The sequence below is a fragment of the Calypte anna genome, chromosome Z, assembly GCF_003957555.1.
Source record: "Calypte anna isolate BGI_N300 chromosome Z, bCalAnn1_v1.p, whole genome shotgun sequence".
NCBI classification, from domain to species: Eukaryota; Metazoa; Chordata; class Aves; order Apodiformes; family Trochilidae; genus Calypte; species Calypte anna.
Window position 1 is genome coordinate 24,289,011 of NC_044274.1, and position 18,935 is coordinate 24,307,945.

The window sequence follows — 18,935 nt, forward strand, 5'->3', positions numbered from 1 at the left end:
CCTTAAGCCCTATACTGCAGTGTGAATATCTGTCCTTAATGAGCTGTGTCTCCCTCTCCCCCAGCAAAGCGAGCTGAACTCCTTCCTGTGGACCATCAAGAGAGATCCTCCATCTTACTTCTTTGGCACCATCCATGTCCCATACACACGTGTCTGGGATTTCATTCCAGAGAACTCCAAGAAGGCCTTCCAGCAGAGCCACATAGTATACTTTGAGCTGGACCTCACTGATCCCTACACCATCTCAGCTCTTACCAGCTGCCAGCTCCTGCCACAGGGAGAAAACCTCCAGGATGTGCTGCCCCGTGACATCTACCGCCGGCTCAAACGTCACCTGGAGTATGTCAAGCTCATGATGCCGTCCTGGATGACCCCAGACCAGCGGGGCAAAGGGCTGTATGCAGACTACCTCTTCAATGCCATTGCTGGCAATTGGGAGCGGAAGAGGCCGGTGTGGGTGATGCTGATGGTGAATTCTCTGACAGAAGTAGACATCAAGTCACGAGGTGTGCCCGTCCTGGATCTGTATCTGGCCCAGGAAGCAGAGCGGCTGAGGAAGCAAACGGGTGCTGTGGAAAAAGTGGAGGAGCAGTGCCACCCACTCAATGGGCTGAACTTCTCCCAGGTAAGACAGAGTGCTGTGCAGGGTTCCAGGTGGATGCTGCTGTAGATTGATATCCCAGCAGCAAGAGTAAGGGCTGGAGTGTGGGGTAAGTGCTGTTATCCCAGAGACTCACATTTGCTCCTGGAAGCCTGTGCCTCTCCTGTGCCACTGGGAGAGTTTGTAGCTGTAGGAGTTCAGGACACTTTCTAAATTCATTTAGACCTGGCCTGGGGAGACCTCTGTTATCTTCCCTGAGTAGCCTTGAGTGTGGTCCACTATAAGAGATTCTGGACCTCTGGATGTCTGCTCTCTGATGCTGTCTGGATGTCCCTACTAGAACCCGGGGCAGACTGGGACTCTGTGTCAAAACTTGTTTTGTAATAGCCAGTTAAGAATAAAGGTGTGATCACTTTGGAGAACTAGGGGTGCTGTGAGTGAAGCTGAGAAGTAATTGCTTCCTGGAAAAGCATCCCAGTGCCCAAAAATTTGTGTCCCATCCTTTGCATTGGGAATAGGGTATGGTTTTAATTGTTGTGATTTTTTTTTCCCTACTTTGAGACCAGGTGAGGGTGGGCACAGCGCATCCCCCTGTAGGGAGCTCTGCAGGCCCTTGGGCAAGTGTCTTTGTGTTTTCAAACCTACTGGAGTTCAGCACCATTGTTCATGCAGTCTCACACTAGGCAAGCAGAATGATTTCTGTGCGGTCCCCGTGTTGGATGGAGCAGTTGTGGACGGACTCTCCTCTCTGAACTAAATACACCAGGGAGCAGCATCTCTCACTGTCTCTGCCTACCCACTGGGATTACGAATGGGCATACCATTACTCCCTGCCACTGGAGGACCTTTTCTTGCAGGAAGGTCATAGTTTGTGGAAAGGAAGTGGTGTTTGCTTAGGCATAAGGGAGACCTGCTGTTGCAGCATGCCCTGGTAGAACAAGGTGGGGGAGGACCTTTGGTCATGGGTCTGGGGAGTTTTGATTGATGCCTGAGCCTTTCCCCTGTATTCCGAAGCCTGTCCTGTCAGAGGTGCAGCTCAGCAAGGACAGGTTCAGGGCAGAGTTTAGAAGTGCTGGTACAACATCCAGTCTTGGCAGGGGGGCATGGTTCAGGGAGCAGGATGGCAGCCTAGGGTGCATTGCTTGCACAGTCTGTAACTGCAGGTATGGCACCTGCAATTCTCTCTTCCCTTGGTTTAAGCTGGGCAGTCTCATCTGCATCTCTTGTCTTCTGCTTAACTGTGCTTTGAATCCTTGTGCTGCCACTGTTTGCTTGGAGCTACAGACTGTAGAAACAGGCTGAGAAGTGCTCATTCACTTCTTATATGGTTGAAGCTGTATTAACATTATTGCTTGTGTTTTTCTGACACTGCCTTTCTGGTTTAGCATAATAGAAGAGGTATGAGGGAAGCATTTGCTTTCTCTCCTGTATTGTTAAACAGTGCTTGGGAGGATGAAAAGTACTGCTGATACTTCAGGCCCTAACACAATTTTCTTCAAGCAGTATCTTGTTGCTCTTATATTTTTTGCTAATGGAATAAATACCACGTGAGCTGGGAAGCTGTGTGAGGAGGGGACACAAAGCTGCAGGGTCCCGAGTTCCCTACCTTGATGACATTTATTGTGAGAAGCCAGCTGAGGGGTCAGGGAAACCAGAACAGCAGAAGAAACTTCACTAGTTTTCACTAGTTGGGAAAATCACAGCCTGCAAGTGTATGGACCTGTGCATGTGCATCACATGGGCTGCTGCTCTTCCACATCTGTTCACTTCCAGGGGGAAAGATCACACTGTTCCTTAAGGATGCAGCACTTTTCCTTAAGGATGCAGCAGCTACTGCAGCACAAATTCACATCCTCGCTTCTGCCCAATAGTAGATTGCCAGTACAGACAGCTTAACTGGAGGCAGATGGTTTTTATATTTCTAAGCCAATTTCACGGCTGTTTCAGAATCTGACTTATGAACTCTCATGGTTGGCAGTTCTGTAAATCTTTGGTTTTGGAGCTTTCTTCTCGGTTTGTTCAAACAGTCGAGTTAATTCTGTGTTTAATATAAACCAAACAAAGATTTTAATGGGCTGTTTGAAAATTATTTGTTTTCATATTGTCCTTGCTGTCTGGGAATCCCCAGCGTCAGACCATTTCTTCTATCTGCCTTTAAGGTAAGAAAACACACAGGAATGACTTACAAAATTGTGATGGGGAAGAAAGGACACAAAGCCATTAGGAATGGTTCAGTACTGTGCAAGAAATGCTTTCTTTCTTGCAACAGACTCAGAAAGATGATACACTTAGCAAGTTCAGTGCTTTTTGTTTATGTTGTTGTGTAGGATTGCTCTGTCATTCATTTCTGACCTGGTTGTACTACCTGGTAAAGAGGACTCCCAGGCCACTTACAAGCAATAAACCATTATTAGGTAGGTCCCATTATTTTTGATATATACCATCAGACAAGGCCTGATTGGTGTGGGTATGTTACTGCATGAGAAACTCTGGAACAGTTTTATTGATTACCTGTGTGGAGTTGCACAAAGCTCAGTAACTCCAAAGTGCTGGGAAACCCAAACTTGAGACTTCTTTCTTCATGTGAGGAAAGAGGTAAAAAATGAGCAAAAAAATCCACACATGCAACAGCCAACACTGCCAGTCATGCTACTCTTTTTCTTTGGCTATATTTGTTACAGTGTTCTCTGTATCTTTTGTTTTATGAGATTTTACCCATGACATTTCTCAATTCTTGTTCAGCTCAGGCTGGCTGCCCACATAGCCAGACCATAAAAGTATCATTTCTGTAATATACACAATGATGAGCATACAATCTGTGAAATATTCTACTGCCTCATCAATCCCCCTCTCTTATTCCAAGATCTATGCTTCAGGAAGTATGGAAAGAATAGTCTGTCTGTATGCCAGGGTCATGGTGTTCCTGTTTCATGCTGTTTCCATCCTAGTTTGTCTTAGACTTTTTTCTCCCACCTGACCTTTCATGCATAATCTCTGTATCATTGCAGTACCCTATAAGGATGCAGGTCTCATTCCTAGCAGTATCCAGGCTTCTAGAAGATAAAAGGCTTTGTGGCTATACACAATCTGTGACTGCTGACTTCCAAACCTCCCAGCTGTTACTTTCAAGTTATTTGTCTGCTTATATGCTTGCTGGATTTGAGGCATTAGTGCTCCAAAAGCCTGTGCAGCTTTGCTGTTGGATTTAGCTGCAGTATCATGAACATGAGTTTGCTGCTGGCTCAGAAAATGAGATGGCCTTGGCCACTCACTTGTAAACAGGTTTTGCTTTGTGAGATGGCCTTGGCCACTCACTTGTAAACAGGTTTTGCTTTGTCACACTCAGGTGGTGTTCAGACTGTGTTTGTTACAGACCTGCTTGGTTTTGAATGCATGAAGTTTGTTACTACCCTCTGCGTGGGACTTGGGCTTAAGTGTCTCAACACTATCCATCCATCACCATTTCCGAGCCAAGACCCTGGCCAGTTTGACTTCCCCAAGCTTGAGATACTAGATGGAAAACCCTAGCTGTTATTTATTTGAGAATTGTTTGGGTTTTTTTCCCTTCTAAAGAAGTTAGCAGCAATGGCTTGAAAATAGTCCCAAAAGATATGGTATGAAGTTGGAGAGAATTGTGCTAATAAAATTTCAAACAGCTTTTTTTGCTACACTGAGTTACCAATCACAATGTTTGTCTTCAATTCCTGGTTGGAATAAGGTCAGATCTGGCAGTGTTTCCACTCATAAGACCCCAGTGCAGGCTCACCTTTGACAACAGCAGTAACAGAGAAACTCAGAGAAAGGAAGAGCAAGAAGAGTCACAGGTGCGAGCTCTCCAGTTCAGATCCAAAGTTTGTAGCAAAGCAAAAAACAGTTGCTTGGTGAAAGAGTAGACAGGAGCAGAGCACTTGCTGCTGAACAAGTTGAACTGGACACTACTTGTGGTAACCTGATTGTATCCCCTGCCCCGAGGGGATAACTTCAAGATCTGCGTGTGAGGAACAGCCCTCCCTTTTCAAGTCATGGGAACATCGGGATTTTCTGCACAAGAACTGGAGCTAAACCCACTGAATTGATACAATTTGCATCTTTGGCTGTTGGAATCTGTGACCTAAACTTGTTTTTGTTTTCAGTTTGTGTGTAGGCACACCTACAGCCTCCACGTCTAGACATCAGTGGTGGGGAATGAGCTGGCTGGTGGGAACCTAAATAGCTAAGGTATTTTTTTGAAAATATCATAATCAGTGTTCAATTAAGATCTTTTTAACTACCTCAGGAGCTCAGAGTTCTTCTGTGGGAAGAGTGAAAGGGGAATTCAGTTGCTGATATCCTCTCTCAGCATTCGTAAGGGTGCAGAATTTGTTTCAAGCAGCCTGGAATCTGTGCTAGGGCTTTGAAATCCCAAACTGCAGAATTTGTTGTGGCAGTGGTTCTTATCAACTGACTGGATTTTTACATTAAAAATGCCCCTTGCTCAGCATATTACACAGCAGAAGTAGAAGACATCAGACAGCGAACGTGACTTCATCTCTCCTCACAGCTCCCAGACAGCCAGCTCCTTACCTGTGCCAGTGCTGCAGTGTAAGCATGACAATGCACTTTCTTTTTATCCTGTTAGTGAGGGCTGGGTGATGAGTTGTCTACACCGCTCCAGAGACTGTGCATGGTGAGTTAGCACCAGGCTGGTGGGCTGGTTGGCATGTACAGTATGACACTTGAGATACTCTACCTTTGGGTGAGAGTTGGTGGTTGCTGCAGGGGAGCATAGCCCTGTCAGTGGGCTCAGAGGGATCTTGGGCATCAGAGGGCACTTGAGGGAGTACACAGAAGATCTGGGCTGGATGCATTGTGGAGCAGCTCAATCAGCACTGAAGAGTTTGGAGCAGGGAGGGGATATTGGCTCATTGAGCTGATCAGTCAGTCAGTCAGGTGTCTCAGTGGTAAGTTTTGGTCTGCATGATCTCAGATCTTGGTGCAGACTTACTGTGACTGGTCACAGTGGCCTAACCTTGGCTTGCTTTGACATCTCATCCTGAGGGCTCACTATTACTGCCCATTAGTAAATCCAGAGTGTGGGACTATAGCTGCTAGCTTTTGCCTTGGACAGTAATGTTGCAGCTAGTCTGGATAACCTAAAGGCACATGCCTGCAGAGCTGTAGAAGGTAGCTTTATTGCTGATCTGCAACTTGGACTGCGTTACTGTCAGCCTCCTATCAAGCAGCTGTAGGATGGTTTCTATTTGCCCAGGATAGACTGCCAGAGCCATGGGCATCCTATGTGGCTCCAGCATCCAAGCAAGAGGTTTTCTGTCCAATGGCAGAGATTCCAAAGACTTTTTTTTTTTTTTTCTTCAACACACTTGGATGTGTTGAGGCTGAGGGTACAGCTTCAGCTTTCAACTGTTTGATTTTGTGAGGATTTGTATTACACCAAAGAGCTTCTGTCAACTTTTTCTAACTTTGGCTGGTACTGTAACTGTGGTGACTTTGTCCTTTAATGTTCTTTTTGTTAAATTAATAAAAAAAAACTGTTTAGTCTTTCCCATTGGGGCACATTTTCAACATGTTAACTGATCCCTCACCTCTTCCTAGGCTTAGCAGCATCTGTCTTGTGTTATGGAATGTTCTTGGTGCAGTGCTGTTATTGTCTTCATCTTTCCTTGCTTATGCATCTGAGTCTGTAGCTCACTCAGGCACAGTGGTTTTCTAAGAGCTCATACTTGGGGAATTCAGAGTCCTTTTTCATTCTTACTGCTTCCCAGGAAAGAGAGAGTGTTACCCTTGGTATTGCGGTCCAGTTTCTGTCTATTCTCTGTCCAAGACAGAATGCAAACCAGCAGGGAATACTTGTTTTAAAAAGAGATCCAGTTTCACAGCACCTCTGCTCTCTTCCCCTGACCTGTCTTTTATCTGCAGAATCTATTAATAGCAGAGTTGGCTTTTGTTGGTGGGTTTTTTGCCCTCTTTGTTACTGACATGTTGAATACTGTATGGCACAGCTCCTCCTGCAGAGGTCTTCAGGAGCCTACATGGTAGTTTCTGAACTGCATTTACATTTTCAGTTTACTGACAACACTTTTTGTTTCCCCTATCTTTAGTATGTGATGTGCTGGATTTGTATTGTTCTCAATTCCTAGTGCCATACACTATTCAGAAGTCTGTTCACTGGTGACTTTATCAAGTAGAGCTGAAAGCTTGCAAAAAGCTATTGGGGTTTTTGGAAAAGTTACGGTTTCCATTATCCCTGTTGACTTGTGATTTTCTATAATCCTGTAATTATTTCCCAGAATCTTAAAGAAGACTTTCATTAGCTAGTTAGAAAGGTTGATTGCAAATAGGATGAAGCTAAGTTTTAAGATGTCTGTTGCTTTATCTGGCCTAATGCAGAAAGGGAGCAGCAAGATGAATTCTTCACTGTTTTTTTTGACAGAAGACAGACTGGATCCCTCAATAAAATTATTAGCAGATGGAAGGCTTAGCAGGTAGATGCATGTTCACACAAGACATCATTCATTTCCAGTGTGCCTGGATGAGGAATGCTTGAACATGAAGACTTCTGAACAGTTTCAGAGGGATTAGACAGATTGATGAATGATAGTCACACCAGTGAGTCCCAGGTGCTCCAGATGTCCCTTGCCTCCTAACAGCTTGAATTGAGGGCAGGTGCCAGGGGAAGGACTGCTCTGTCACGGTTGGACAATGGACAGGGTGATGGGCTTTTGTCCCATGGGGAAGGTGTGGGAAGGTTGTTCCCAAAATGTAACTAAGGCTTCATTTTCCAGAGAGATGGCCAAAGTAAGCTGCTGAAAAGAAGGGCATGATTTCTCTCTGGAAATGCTTAGCCATGCCAGCAGTACCAGTGGGGACAGAACATATGTATCCATCTGGGTCTGGGTAGGTGTCCTGTGAGACTCTCCTGGTTCCAGGCTCTGCTGGGAGTCCCGGTAGCTGACTGCCTGCTTTCCTTCCTCCTGGTCATGCCACTCATTTTTAGAAGAGAGGTGTCAGGGCAGATTGGGTTTCTGGGTTGGTGTTGCCATCATACATACTTGTGCTGTGCCCTCAGCAGCAACTCTTCCTGCTGGCTTTCAAGGTGAGATAATGCTCCCAGCAGCCTTTCTTCCAAACCCTGGCATGCATGGCAATCCTGCATGCAGCAACTGCAGTCCAGGTTACACTCCAGACTATGGTGCATCTGTTCAGTCTCCTGGAGCATGCAGTCTGTATGGGCAGGTGCTGGGAGACTTGAGGCAAGTGACACTGAAAGTTGGTGCTCAGATACAATAGCTTTCAAGCTTGATTGGCTTGCGGGGAATGGGAAATGCACTTGGAGGTTCATAAGGAACAGGTTAGCTGACCTAAGTTTGGCAGTGTCCCTGCTGGAGCACTCAAGATATCCACATTTCCTTCCTTTTCATAAGGCTTATGTTTTTGAGCATGCATATGCTCAAATGTGAACAGACAAGCATGTAGGGAGCAGTCTCGCCGTGCAGTCTGAAAGCAGGGTGAAGTTTATGAAGGGATCCATCCATGCAACTTAAGAACAGTCCTGGTAATTAAAACCAAATGTGTAACAGTGTTTAGTCTGCAGTTTACTGTGAACACTATCCTTGTCACATGCATAAGGGAAAATTTAGGTAGCTGGCATTCTGCTTTTCACAATGTCTTTGCTCTAATAAGATTAGCAGTGTTGCCAGAACTCAAACTAATAGTTGGGAAAAATGCTACACTGTTTCAGAATTGGTTTACATGAAGGGTCTGGCAAATGAATCACAGGACCTTACTAGCAATTATTATTTTTTTTAATGCCAACTTTTATCTGCTTTTGTGTGGACCTAATTTGCTTTTTGAGTATGATTCTTTTTGAACAGAGGGTGCATCATCCGTGGACTCAATGCCAGAGTCTAATTTTTTTGTCCTATTTACTAAAATCCTTAATTTATGTGTGGATTACTTGTAATTTATCAGTGTGTCCCACTCCCTTTGTGTCACCCAAATAATGCCATGTGAGAAAAATACATCTTTGTGGACCACTAGGCTGTCCAAGCTCCAAAGAACTTGGCTTGCAATTGTGCATCAAACATGGCTAATTTTGCTGCAAATAAATCTGCTGTCAATTGCTGCTTGATACAGACAGCAAACCTCATCCCATGGATGCTTCTCTCTCCCAAAGGTAAAAGCTGATGCTTCAACTGGCTGCCTTTGCTGAGTATGTCTGGTGCTGAGACATCCTCACAGGTGTAGTGAGAGAAGCTACTGAGAGTTGTGGGGACCAACCCAGGTAGTAAGCCTCCTCCACCTTTCACTTTTTTACTTACTGGAATGTCATCCTGCTCCTGCTGAGAAGATGGGTTATTTTGGTGTGCTCCACTTGTCTGAGCAAGGAGGATGGCTCAAATCTACTTTCACTTACACTTGAAGCCAGGCAGCACAGGACCGCATCACTGCAGCTCCGTGGCTTTGCTTTTCTGGAACTTTGTGGCATTTTGAAGAGCTTCCTAAAATCTCAGAGGAAATGTTTGACTTCTTGTGGGACTCAGTTATATAAGTAACACCAGGTGCTCCAAACTAGATGAGCTGCTGCCCTGTGGTGATGTGGTGCTGGATATGTCCCAGTGCAGGGTGTTGTTGAAGACCCTGCCACTGTCACTGCAGCTCTGGATTCCCCTGATTCACTGTAGGGGAATTTTTCAGTTGCTTCCTGTAAAAGCTTTACTGTTGCTTGGGGTCCTGAGTTAACTGCTTAAAGATTTTAACTGCTGAGAAAATTTTATCTTTCATCTGGATATTGTCCTAAGCATTTCCTTGCCTCTCCACCTGCAAACCTTTCATCAGATTATTGAGCTGTGGTTCCCTGGTACACGTGAATAAAGATGGTGAAAAATGCTTTTGTAATTGCTTTGGACTTCTCTTCTACTTGTTTTGCGGGATGGTGCTAAGTCACGCAGGTGCTCAGAAGTAACTGTTCTCTTTCTGCAGTTTTACCTCGCTGCTGTGCAACCAGAAGAATAGGTAAAATTGGGTCTAAATCCAATGGTAAGGTTGGAGCAGCTTAGCTTCCCATGCTTGCACAGAGTCAGCACAAAGCTAAGTCTTCCAGGTCTTTCATTTGCCATTTGTCTCAGAGCTGTGCAGCTTTGTTGCTAGCATGCTTGGCTGGGGCTGTCTCAGCAGAGAGGGCACTCCTCTAGCCAGTGCTAGGCAAACAGATGTTTGCTGCTCATGTTCTGAACTCAGTTTTGTAAATCTTACCTTATTCTAGCCACACCAAGCCATTCTGCTGAAAATGTGCAGCACACTGTTTATCTACCTGTGTGTATTAACCTTAGCTTTGTGATATCCTGTATCTATAATCATAGAAAATTTTCCCTGACTTCATGTACATCTGAGGAATTTCCTGCCTGTGGAATTTCAGGGTATCCCCCAAAGTGCAAATGTGCAAAATTCCTCTATAGCTATTTGAGAGAGAAACTGAAGTCTTGTTACTGTCAGTATGTCTGCCAGAATGGTCTCTGGGGATTTTTAGGGCTGAGATTTCTGTACTCAAGAAGTTGCAGACATCCTGAAGTGAACTGTATCTTCTTGAGAGTGTGGTAGATACCTGATAGACGGGTAGTGTACCTTTCAGTCTCGCATCAATGAGCAGTGTCTAAGCAGAACCATTCCTCCCCATCTGGCTGCTTGCTTCCAGCCTTACTCACCAGGCTGTGGTCTGTGACAACTTAAGTGTTTCAACCCATTGTACTGGGCACTACATTTCCAGTTTTCCAACTGCCTGGGAAGCACTTGGCTTAACCCTGCAAAATGCAAACCTGTAAAGAGTGGCTGGGAGCTGGTAATGGAGGAATTCATGCAGTACATCCTAGGTCTGGGCTTCTGGACAGTCTCTGCTGCTCAGTAAGTGTACTGTAACTTGTTAGGCTGGGGTAATTTCATCACAAGTTTCATCTCTGTGTGAATTTATAAGGCCTGTTTATTTATATAGACTATTGTTACAGCTAGGGTCTGTTGGGATGAATTGTATGTTTGGAATGTTTAAAAATGAAGTAGCTGCAGCCATGCTCTCTAGGAGGGAAGAAATGGAAAAAGAAAAGAGGGTGACATCACTTATCTATTTTCAGTGAAACTGTTGTTTAGTCAAAAGAAGAAGACCTGGAAAGCTCAAGGTTGTAGTTAATCAACAAAAAACACAAGGGACTGAAATACTTGTTACTGGTATTGAACAATGTGTGGGTGAGCAGCTCCTTGAAAATCTACCAGAGAAAGGAAAATTATACTTCTGTTTAGGTATTTCAGGTACGTTTTTTTAAGCACAGGGAGAGATGTATTTACTGAAAACAAATAGTTTAATAACACTGTATCTAGAAAATATCCCAGCTGGTTTGGAGTTATGCAATTTCAAGCATCACCCAGGTTAATAAAAACGAATTACTCACCGAACTGAAAAGGGCATTTGCTTAGGTAGAAGTAATTCTGACTGAGCTTTACTTTCTATGTGAAAATGAAATATACATTTCCAACCAATAATATGTATGATTACTGCTTGGGGGGGATGGTGGGGCAATTTTCCCAATCTGAAAACAATTATAGGCCAAATAAAATGGGAAGAAAAACTTAAGCATAAAACTGTGAATGGTAATTGGGAGTTATTCAAGAATCCTGTATTAGACCCCAGAGAAACCACAATTCTGCATTTGCAAAGTTGAATTCCCTAGTTAAAAAAAGCTGTTTCATTTACCAGAGGAGGTGGAAACAGCAATAAACCCCACAAAATACAACATACAGTAAAATAGAGGAAGTTTGGTGAACAAGTTGTTTTGATGAACAAGCAAGGAAATACAGAAAATCAGTGGGAGAACTGAAGGATACCAATGATGGCTATCCCTGCCTTCGGGAAGCGGGCTTGAAACAATAAAGGATTCTTCAAATGTATCATGAATTCATGAAATCCCAGTATCTGTACAGGCTTCATACTGAACAGGATTGCAAAATTATTGCTTATGAAACAGCACAGGCAGAAATAACCAGTAAGTATTCCTTGGTGATTAGAAAGGAAAAGACTGTATTCATAGCTTGGTCATAAGGGAATATTATCTGGTCCAGTAAGAAATCACTTCCAGTAGTTAGGATAAATGTTAAATGTCAGTGTTTTTCGATGTTCAAAATATTAACAATGGTTAACTTACTGTCCAGAATATTTAGAGGCTAAGCCAAGGAGTTCTTTGAATCATTTATTTTAAGCACTCAGAAGACTACAGGGGAGTGGAGCAAACCTACGGTATCAGCATTATTCTGGGGCAATGTGTGGGTTGTTTGTCAGGCAACTCAAACTTCAGTTTGTTCAAAGTATAACATGGCGGAGCGGTTAAAGAGCAGAGAGAAGACAGGTTGATGCTCACCATTTTCCCTTGAATGGCAAACTGGCCTTTTTAGACAAACATGATACCACTTCTTTATAAGACTATGATTTTTGGTGATAAAAGTCATCATGTTGACATACTTATACATAGATTTTTAAGTTTTCTGACTTTGTTCCTGGTGATACCCTGTTACAGATGTGTGCACAAGACAAAACCGAAGTATTATAAACAGCCCAGAAGTGATCATTCTCATAAAATGGCTGCAGATGGAGAGTCATCCTCCACCAGAGAGAGGGGAAGCTTTAGGATATTCACAAAGAGGTACTAAAGGTATCTGCTCCTGTCCCTGCATTACCTGGTGGCTTTGTCCACCAAATATTTAAATACCAAATAATTTTTTTGCATAAGCAGGGAGGTCCTGCAGATGGAAAGGAGGTAACAACAGATCAGCTGTGGGAGCAGAGCAGAGTCACCTTGAAAGCTGGGCAGGCTTCTCTAAGGCTGCTAAATGCAAGGCCATACACCTAAGAGCAAAGCGTGGAGGTCAGGTTACTAAGGCTGGAGGCTTTATCCAGAATGCACTGAAGGTGCAAAGGCCTTGGAAGACAACTAGCAAACACAATTACCAAGCCAAGTACTGCAGCTGAGAGGTCCATTACAAACATTTGGTGAGTGGTGGAAGCAGGGGATGAATGTGCTGGGAGTCTAATGCAAGAACACTGCTTCATCCTGGTGTCAGCATTTCAGAGAGTGTGGAACAACTGGAGCAAGGTAAAAAAAAAAAAAAAAGCTGCACAGTTAATTTGCGATCTGGATAGCGTGCCTGTACAACAAGAAAGTAAACCTCTACGAAGTTATTTGTAGACAAGTTGCTTCATGAACACGCTCAGATATCTGAAGAAGAGGGACCAGATAGCAAAACACTGAAGTCCAGTGGCCTAGCTGCTGAGAACACACACTATCAGAGTCAATACAATTGGTTTCTAGTCAAGATAGTCAGCCAGTGGAACAAATTTGCATAGGAATTGCTGGAGTTGCTGTGATTCAGGCTTTAGACCACCATCAAATAGCTGTCTGAAACAGAAAAGATTGCTAGGTAGTGCTCAAGAGCTGATGATTTGTGCATAGAATCACTGTACATTTTGTTCTGTCTTATAAAATACCACTTTGAGGAATGTAGACATCTGCAATTAAGGCTAGAAAGCAGTTTCAAGCAGCTTCCCGATTCTTGTTTTTTGTAGACTGTTTTCTGTAGATCAGGTTAAAGCTTTGTAAAATTTTTAAAAATGAGATGCAGGACAAGAAACAGAGGTACTGTGACATTAGCACAGGGCCAGGAGGGAGTGGATGGGCAGCTGCAGATCACACCTGTATATTTTCTGCTGCACTTTGTCTGCTGACCTTTGGGTAGTACTGAACCACCACCACCAAGCAGAGGGTTGCTTGAGGTACTGGAGGCTTTTACTAGGCAGCTCCAGACACCCTCAAACATCAGCCATATGTACCCTTTTGAGGGACCAAAGGATTTGAAAGGCTATATTCAGTGTTGCAAAACCTGCAGAGAAAGGTATGTGGGGAGCAGGCACCAACTCTTCTGAGCTTCTGGGGTTAACAAGGAAGGACAAGGGACTAATAAAGCCATAATGCTGCCCTTGAAGGCACTTTTCTGCTAGCCAGGGATGGGGTGATACAGTTTGATGCCTCCTTCATCTCTCTAAGCCTCCCACCGGAACGTCTATGCCAGGAGACACTAAAAGGCAGGGCAGAGGATGATCCTCAGGATGTGGGTGGTGTGGGGTTGCATAGCATGTGAGCACTGAGTGCCCTGCTCTGCAAGCTGACAGCATGGCACCATTCACTTCATGTTCCGAAAAGCCTTTGCCAACGCTGTGTGCTGTCAAATGGAGGGCTAGGGTTTTGTTAAGACCCTTGCCATTTGGTCTGTTGGCTTGCCACTTGTCTGTGGCACTGAGCCCAGGGAGCACCAGGCATATGAAGAGCAATCAGATCCCTTTAGTCCAAGGCTAACCTGGAATGCAAGACATTTTCCTTGGGGGTCCTTTGAAGATGGCTTGACTTAGTCCCCAGAGCAGCGTTATGCTCTAGGTACTAGGACAGTGGCATACAGGCAGGAAACTGAGACAACAGTGATGCTGGTGAATAGCAGAAATTGTTTCTCTTGCTCATACTGTCTGGGAAAGATACAGCATGTCTGCACAGCAGCTTTGCACTGAATCCTCTAGGAATAATACAGTTTTTCTTTGCCTAAAAATTGCTTGTTATTTTAGGTAGTCCAGTTTGACATTATAAGCTACAATTTCCATTTCAAGCTGTATTCTTCAGTCTGCACTGAATCTTAGCCATTTGGCCAAAGGAACAATTGAAATTCATCACTGCGACTGCAAAACTGTTTCCAAAATGTAATACCAGTACCACTATTCTAGACAGCAGCATAGCTTTGTAGATAGGTGGGGATGTCTCTTCTGTCCTCCTCAAGTTCAGTGGGTATTGAGAATCTGGCCAAATTCATTGCCTTGCTCAGGCAATTTTCAGGCCGTTAGCATTCAAGGCCATTAGTGTTTCGAACACCTGTCATGAACTTATTCAGTCCCTGTCCTGGTAGATTACGGAAGCTTGGTCACCTGTATAGCAGCCCCATTTTCTCTGGCTGCTGAAGTTTGATGTTTTTATAACTTAAAGAAGTTATGAGCTTGTTGGGCAAAGTCTTTGAGACAAGTCACCGTTTTCCTTTTTCAGTGCCATCATATGTGGTTGTGCATATGCAGTAGCTAACAAGACAACTAAAATTCAGAGGAATTGTGTCCTTTGGAATATTAGAAACATAAGAGCATCAGAGGCTGCCTGCCTGTGAGACAGGAGAAATACAGGTCTTTCCAGACACCATTGTCTTTAAGAGATGTGTTCTGGTCCATAACTGATACTTAAATATAGATCTCTGCCAGCAGTGTCTGTCTGGAAGGAGCCACCTTGCAGGCTGTTTCTTAAGGTTGGTGCTGGTGGCTGTGGTTTGGCAGGGTGTGTGTAAAACTGCATGGCAGAATAAAGCAGGTTCCCAGGCAATGCAGTGGAGAGGTGGTGGTTACTGCATGGTCTCTGCCTAACCTATACAGTTGTGTTCCCGTGTGATGGACACTTTTCTAATCTTGCTCTTTAGTAAGGTATGGTCTGGAGGTCCCTTGAGAGGCTGTTTGTCCACTTCTGTAAGAGACACTGAGTGGCTGTAGAGCTGCTTCATGGTGCTAGATACTGCTTAATAATGCCATGGGATGTAGAGCCATTGTGGATCTGCAATGTGTCCCCAAAGCCAGAATAGCCTACTTTAGAAAATATGGTGAAAAAGAGCCTTGCAGCCCTGGGACAGTCCCATGGGAAGCGTCCCATGTGGCCATCCAGAAGGTCAGCTGCTTCAGATCTAGTCTAAAATTCTCAGGGAATTTGTCCTTGACTGTAGTTCCATTTTCTTCCTCTTTGGGATTGGTGAAGTTCAGAGCTTGGCAAAGAGACACCTCTGTGGGCTGACCAAGGTCAGAGCAGGAAGACAATGCAGATTGGAAGGGTACAAATAGTCTTAATGAATTTTGTGAAGTCAGATGCTCTTTCATGATGTAAAGTTCTGTGAATCAGGAAGGGATCTACTGCAGACATCAGTGGATTTATGCTGCAATCCCCGTAGAACAAATGGGAGAAGTCCTAGGCATTCTGATGTTAAATATCTGTATGAACATAGAACCCGCTGGCCTCATGCAGGATACCACTGTCTGGAAAACACAGCTGGTGTACACTGAGTTTACAGCTGCTGCTCTGTGCAGGTGGTAGGGCTGACCTTCACTTTTTATCCCTCCCTGCACACTGCACACTGCATTCCTGAGATGTGTCCCAGGCAGGGAAAGCATCAATTCCATATGTTGAGCATGTTATACATATTTTTGTAGTGTAACAGTGCAGGGTACTAGTTCTGTAGTCACATGCCTTGGTCTTACTGGCTTACAACCCCAAAACTGTGCTTAGTCTCTGCAAATCAGGATCTATTTATTGACTTTCTTAGAAATATACAAGTTCTTCACACTCATCTCTCTTTTTAGTCTTTATTTGGATGCTGATGCCTACAGTACCCGAATTTTCAAGGGGGACTCAATGACTGGGTTATATGGGCCAGAACCATCCCAAATGTTTATAAGGAAGCTTTTACAAGCAATTCCCTTGTCTTCCTGCTGTTCCATGTCAATCAGGTTTTCTCTGCTGTTTCTAAACACTCCTTTTCCAGTTTATCAACCCAATAGCCTTATACCTAGCATGAAGAAAAATGCTCAGTGCTCAGTTCTGCTTTCTCTTGGCTTGCATTTTCTTCTCCTGTCCCTCCCTGCATCATAACATAAATGCATCCTAGAGCAGACTTTGCTGCTGGTGCAAAAGCTAAATGAATGTTGTTTTGCGTTCACATGCTTGTAAGCACAGCTCCAGCGCCTAAGGTGTGCATGCAGCAAGAAAAGGGAGAGGCAAAGGAATGGGGATTTGAGTTAATTTTCGGTTTATGCCATGGGCTGTCATTTTGCACTTTGTCCCACATCCTGAGGCTTGGTTTTCTAGAGACTGTCAGTCAGATCTGGGTTGCCTGGCACTCTGGTATTGTGGCACTATGTACAATTCCGCCGCTGTCACTTTCCTGTATGTCTCTGAGCTCCACAGGAACTGGAAAGTTCAGTCCTGCTCACCTGCAAAATACTGCACTCGTGCCCTTTTTTGGAGTAAGCACAAGGGGGCAGAGCTGGAACTGAATTAGATGAATTCCTGCCTGGCTCGTTTTTCAGTTTAATATCAACAGTTGACCAGAATTTTGGTTGTGGTCTTTTTGTTTGTTTGTTTGGGGGCGTTTGTTTTGTTGGTTGGTTTCTCGGTTGTTTGTCTGGGTTTTTAAATTTTTTTCCTGGGATATACAGACGCATTTATTTCTAACAGAGGTCTGGAGTGCCTGAGAACTGACTCTAAAAAAGCATCCACTTCTGCCTCTGCCAAGGTTTATGTTTAAAAAACAAATGCAACCATTAAGAAAACTTTATTGGGCTGGTGGGTGACAGGCATCGGCTCTGCAAGAGCATCATTGCTCATACCAAGATGCTTCAGCCCCATGCTGGAGCACCACAGTCCTCCTGGAAATTGAAGTCTTTTAGAGGTTTCCTTCTTCAGCATCAGGTCTAAATGCATGTGATGCCCTGGCAGATGGGGCCAAACTGAGGGCAGCAGGTCTCCTTCTGTCCTCCTGCCTGCAGTGTGCACACCAGGTGGTGGTCCTCCCTGCCAGGAGGTGACTGAGAGGAAGTACAGCTTCATGGCAGTCTGACTGCTCTCTCACATGATCTCTATACACTGCACAGAAAATTCCCTCCAGGCAGGATTTCAGTCCTGGCTGGATTTACACATGTGATGCTCTGCAGGCTGTGCAACCCGAGCTTCAAGGAGGTGGGGAATAAGGACTAGATTTCCAGTCACTGACATTACCTTGTGAGGTAAACCTAATGCTCCTTCCTCCACATGGGAGAGGGCAGAGCATGAGTGAGTGAAATGTGCTTTGAGCTGGGATGTCACACTTGTCAACCTAAATACTGCCAAAGCATGAGTGTGTGCTCATGAACTCCAGTTCATTTTTTGTTCCCACTGCTTCTTAATCCAGCCTGGCTCCCATAGACCCCAGTCAATTTATCGTTCTAGTCCTAGCCACAGATCATGTAATGGAAAGCTGGAGATCCACTGGTGTGTGTCTTCACCTTAGTTGTGTTAGATCAGGCTTTTAAACATCCTGGTAGATATTCCGTTTCTAATTGCATTTGCCCTTACCAAGACCTTTTCCTCCATCCACTTCAGTCTCTGGAACAGAGTAATTGCAGATTACTTAGCTGATAGCATGAACTTTATCTTTGCCTTGGAAGGTACTAGCAGAGAACTTTATCGATGGGCTTTCTTAACTGAGAAGTAATGCTCTTAAGAAAGCATATTTCTGAAAGTTCTGCTGCATATACTTCTAAAGAGAGCAAAAATTGTTCTTGCCTCAGACTGATTTGAGTAGAAGACATTGTCCTTTATCTCTGCTATGATTTCTAATATGGGTGGCAAGGGAAAAATAAGATACTATCTTTTAGCTAAGACTCACTAGAGTGAAAATAGAGTGAAGTCTCTAGGTCTCAAGTAGTGGTGTCTTAAGCCAATCTATTTCTCAGCCTTAGCTCGTACTAGGTAGATGATCTTATTTTTCAGTCACATGTCATCTTATGTACTTAGGAGCAGTAGAACCATGGTAGGAAACAGCTCTGTCCCAGTGTAAGTAAAACAGTAAAGGGATTACTGGGCTAGGCTTCAAAACTGCACAGCATGAGCAACCATGGGACAATATGTTTTGAAATGGTTTGTGCTGGTGTGGAGAAGGCTGCAGTCAATTTTCTAATGGAGAGAGGCTACTAGACCTCAGAGTTATTGCACAGGCATCAAGTAAGTGGGAGAGTGTAGAGGCAAAATAGCACAAGAAACCAATTCCTGAGTTTTGTGTTACTGTTTTTATTTCTGCCTTTCCAGGCTATGCCAGTGGCAGTCAGTTGGCATGTCTAGTAGAGATTTGTTTGCTTTTTAGTGTTTACACTTCCTGCCAATCTTTTTATAACTGTGTTAGCTGATTTTTAAGCCATGTGTAACCTTGCAGGATTTAGCTCCAAGGCTTTTCAAGATGTCTGGTCTTGGCTTACGCGAACTTGTCCACTCCATTGTGGCGGTGAGTCACTTAGTTGTTGTCCTGTGTATTATCCAGCAAATGTAGTGGCAACCTGAGAAAGCAAGTTACCTTACATTAAAGACAGATGGCACAAGACAGGTGCTTGTTGTTCTTCATCACTCTTCATATATCCTTTAAGGCTTCAGATACCCAAGTCCTTTGAGGAGAGCCTTGCAACTTGTCCAAGTGAGATGGT

At 44.1% G+C, this 18,935-nt stretch overlaps 1 protein-coding gene across 2 annotated transcripts in view; it reads left to right on the forward strand.

The window, feature by feature from the left end:
• The window catches only part of TRABD2A (TraB domain containing 2A), a 91,314-nt gene that overhangs the window by 12,916 nt on the left and 59,463 nt on the right, over positions 1–18,935 (forward strand). For both annotated transcript variants that reach the window (XM_030467369.1, XM_030467370.1), the window contains exon 2: positions 65–625. In XM_030467369.1, the coding sequence (XP_030323229.1) occupies positions 65–625 (561 nt within the window). The remainder of the gene's footprint in view (positions 1–64; positions 626–18,935) is intronic.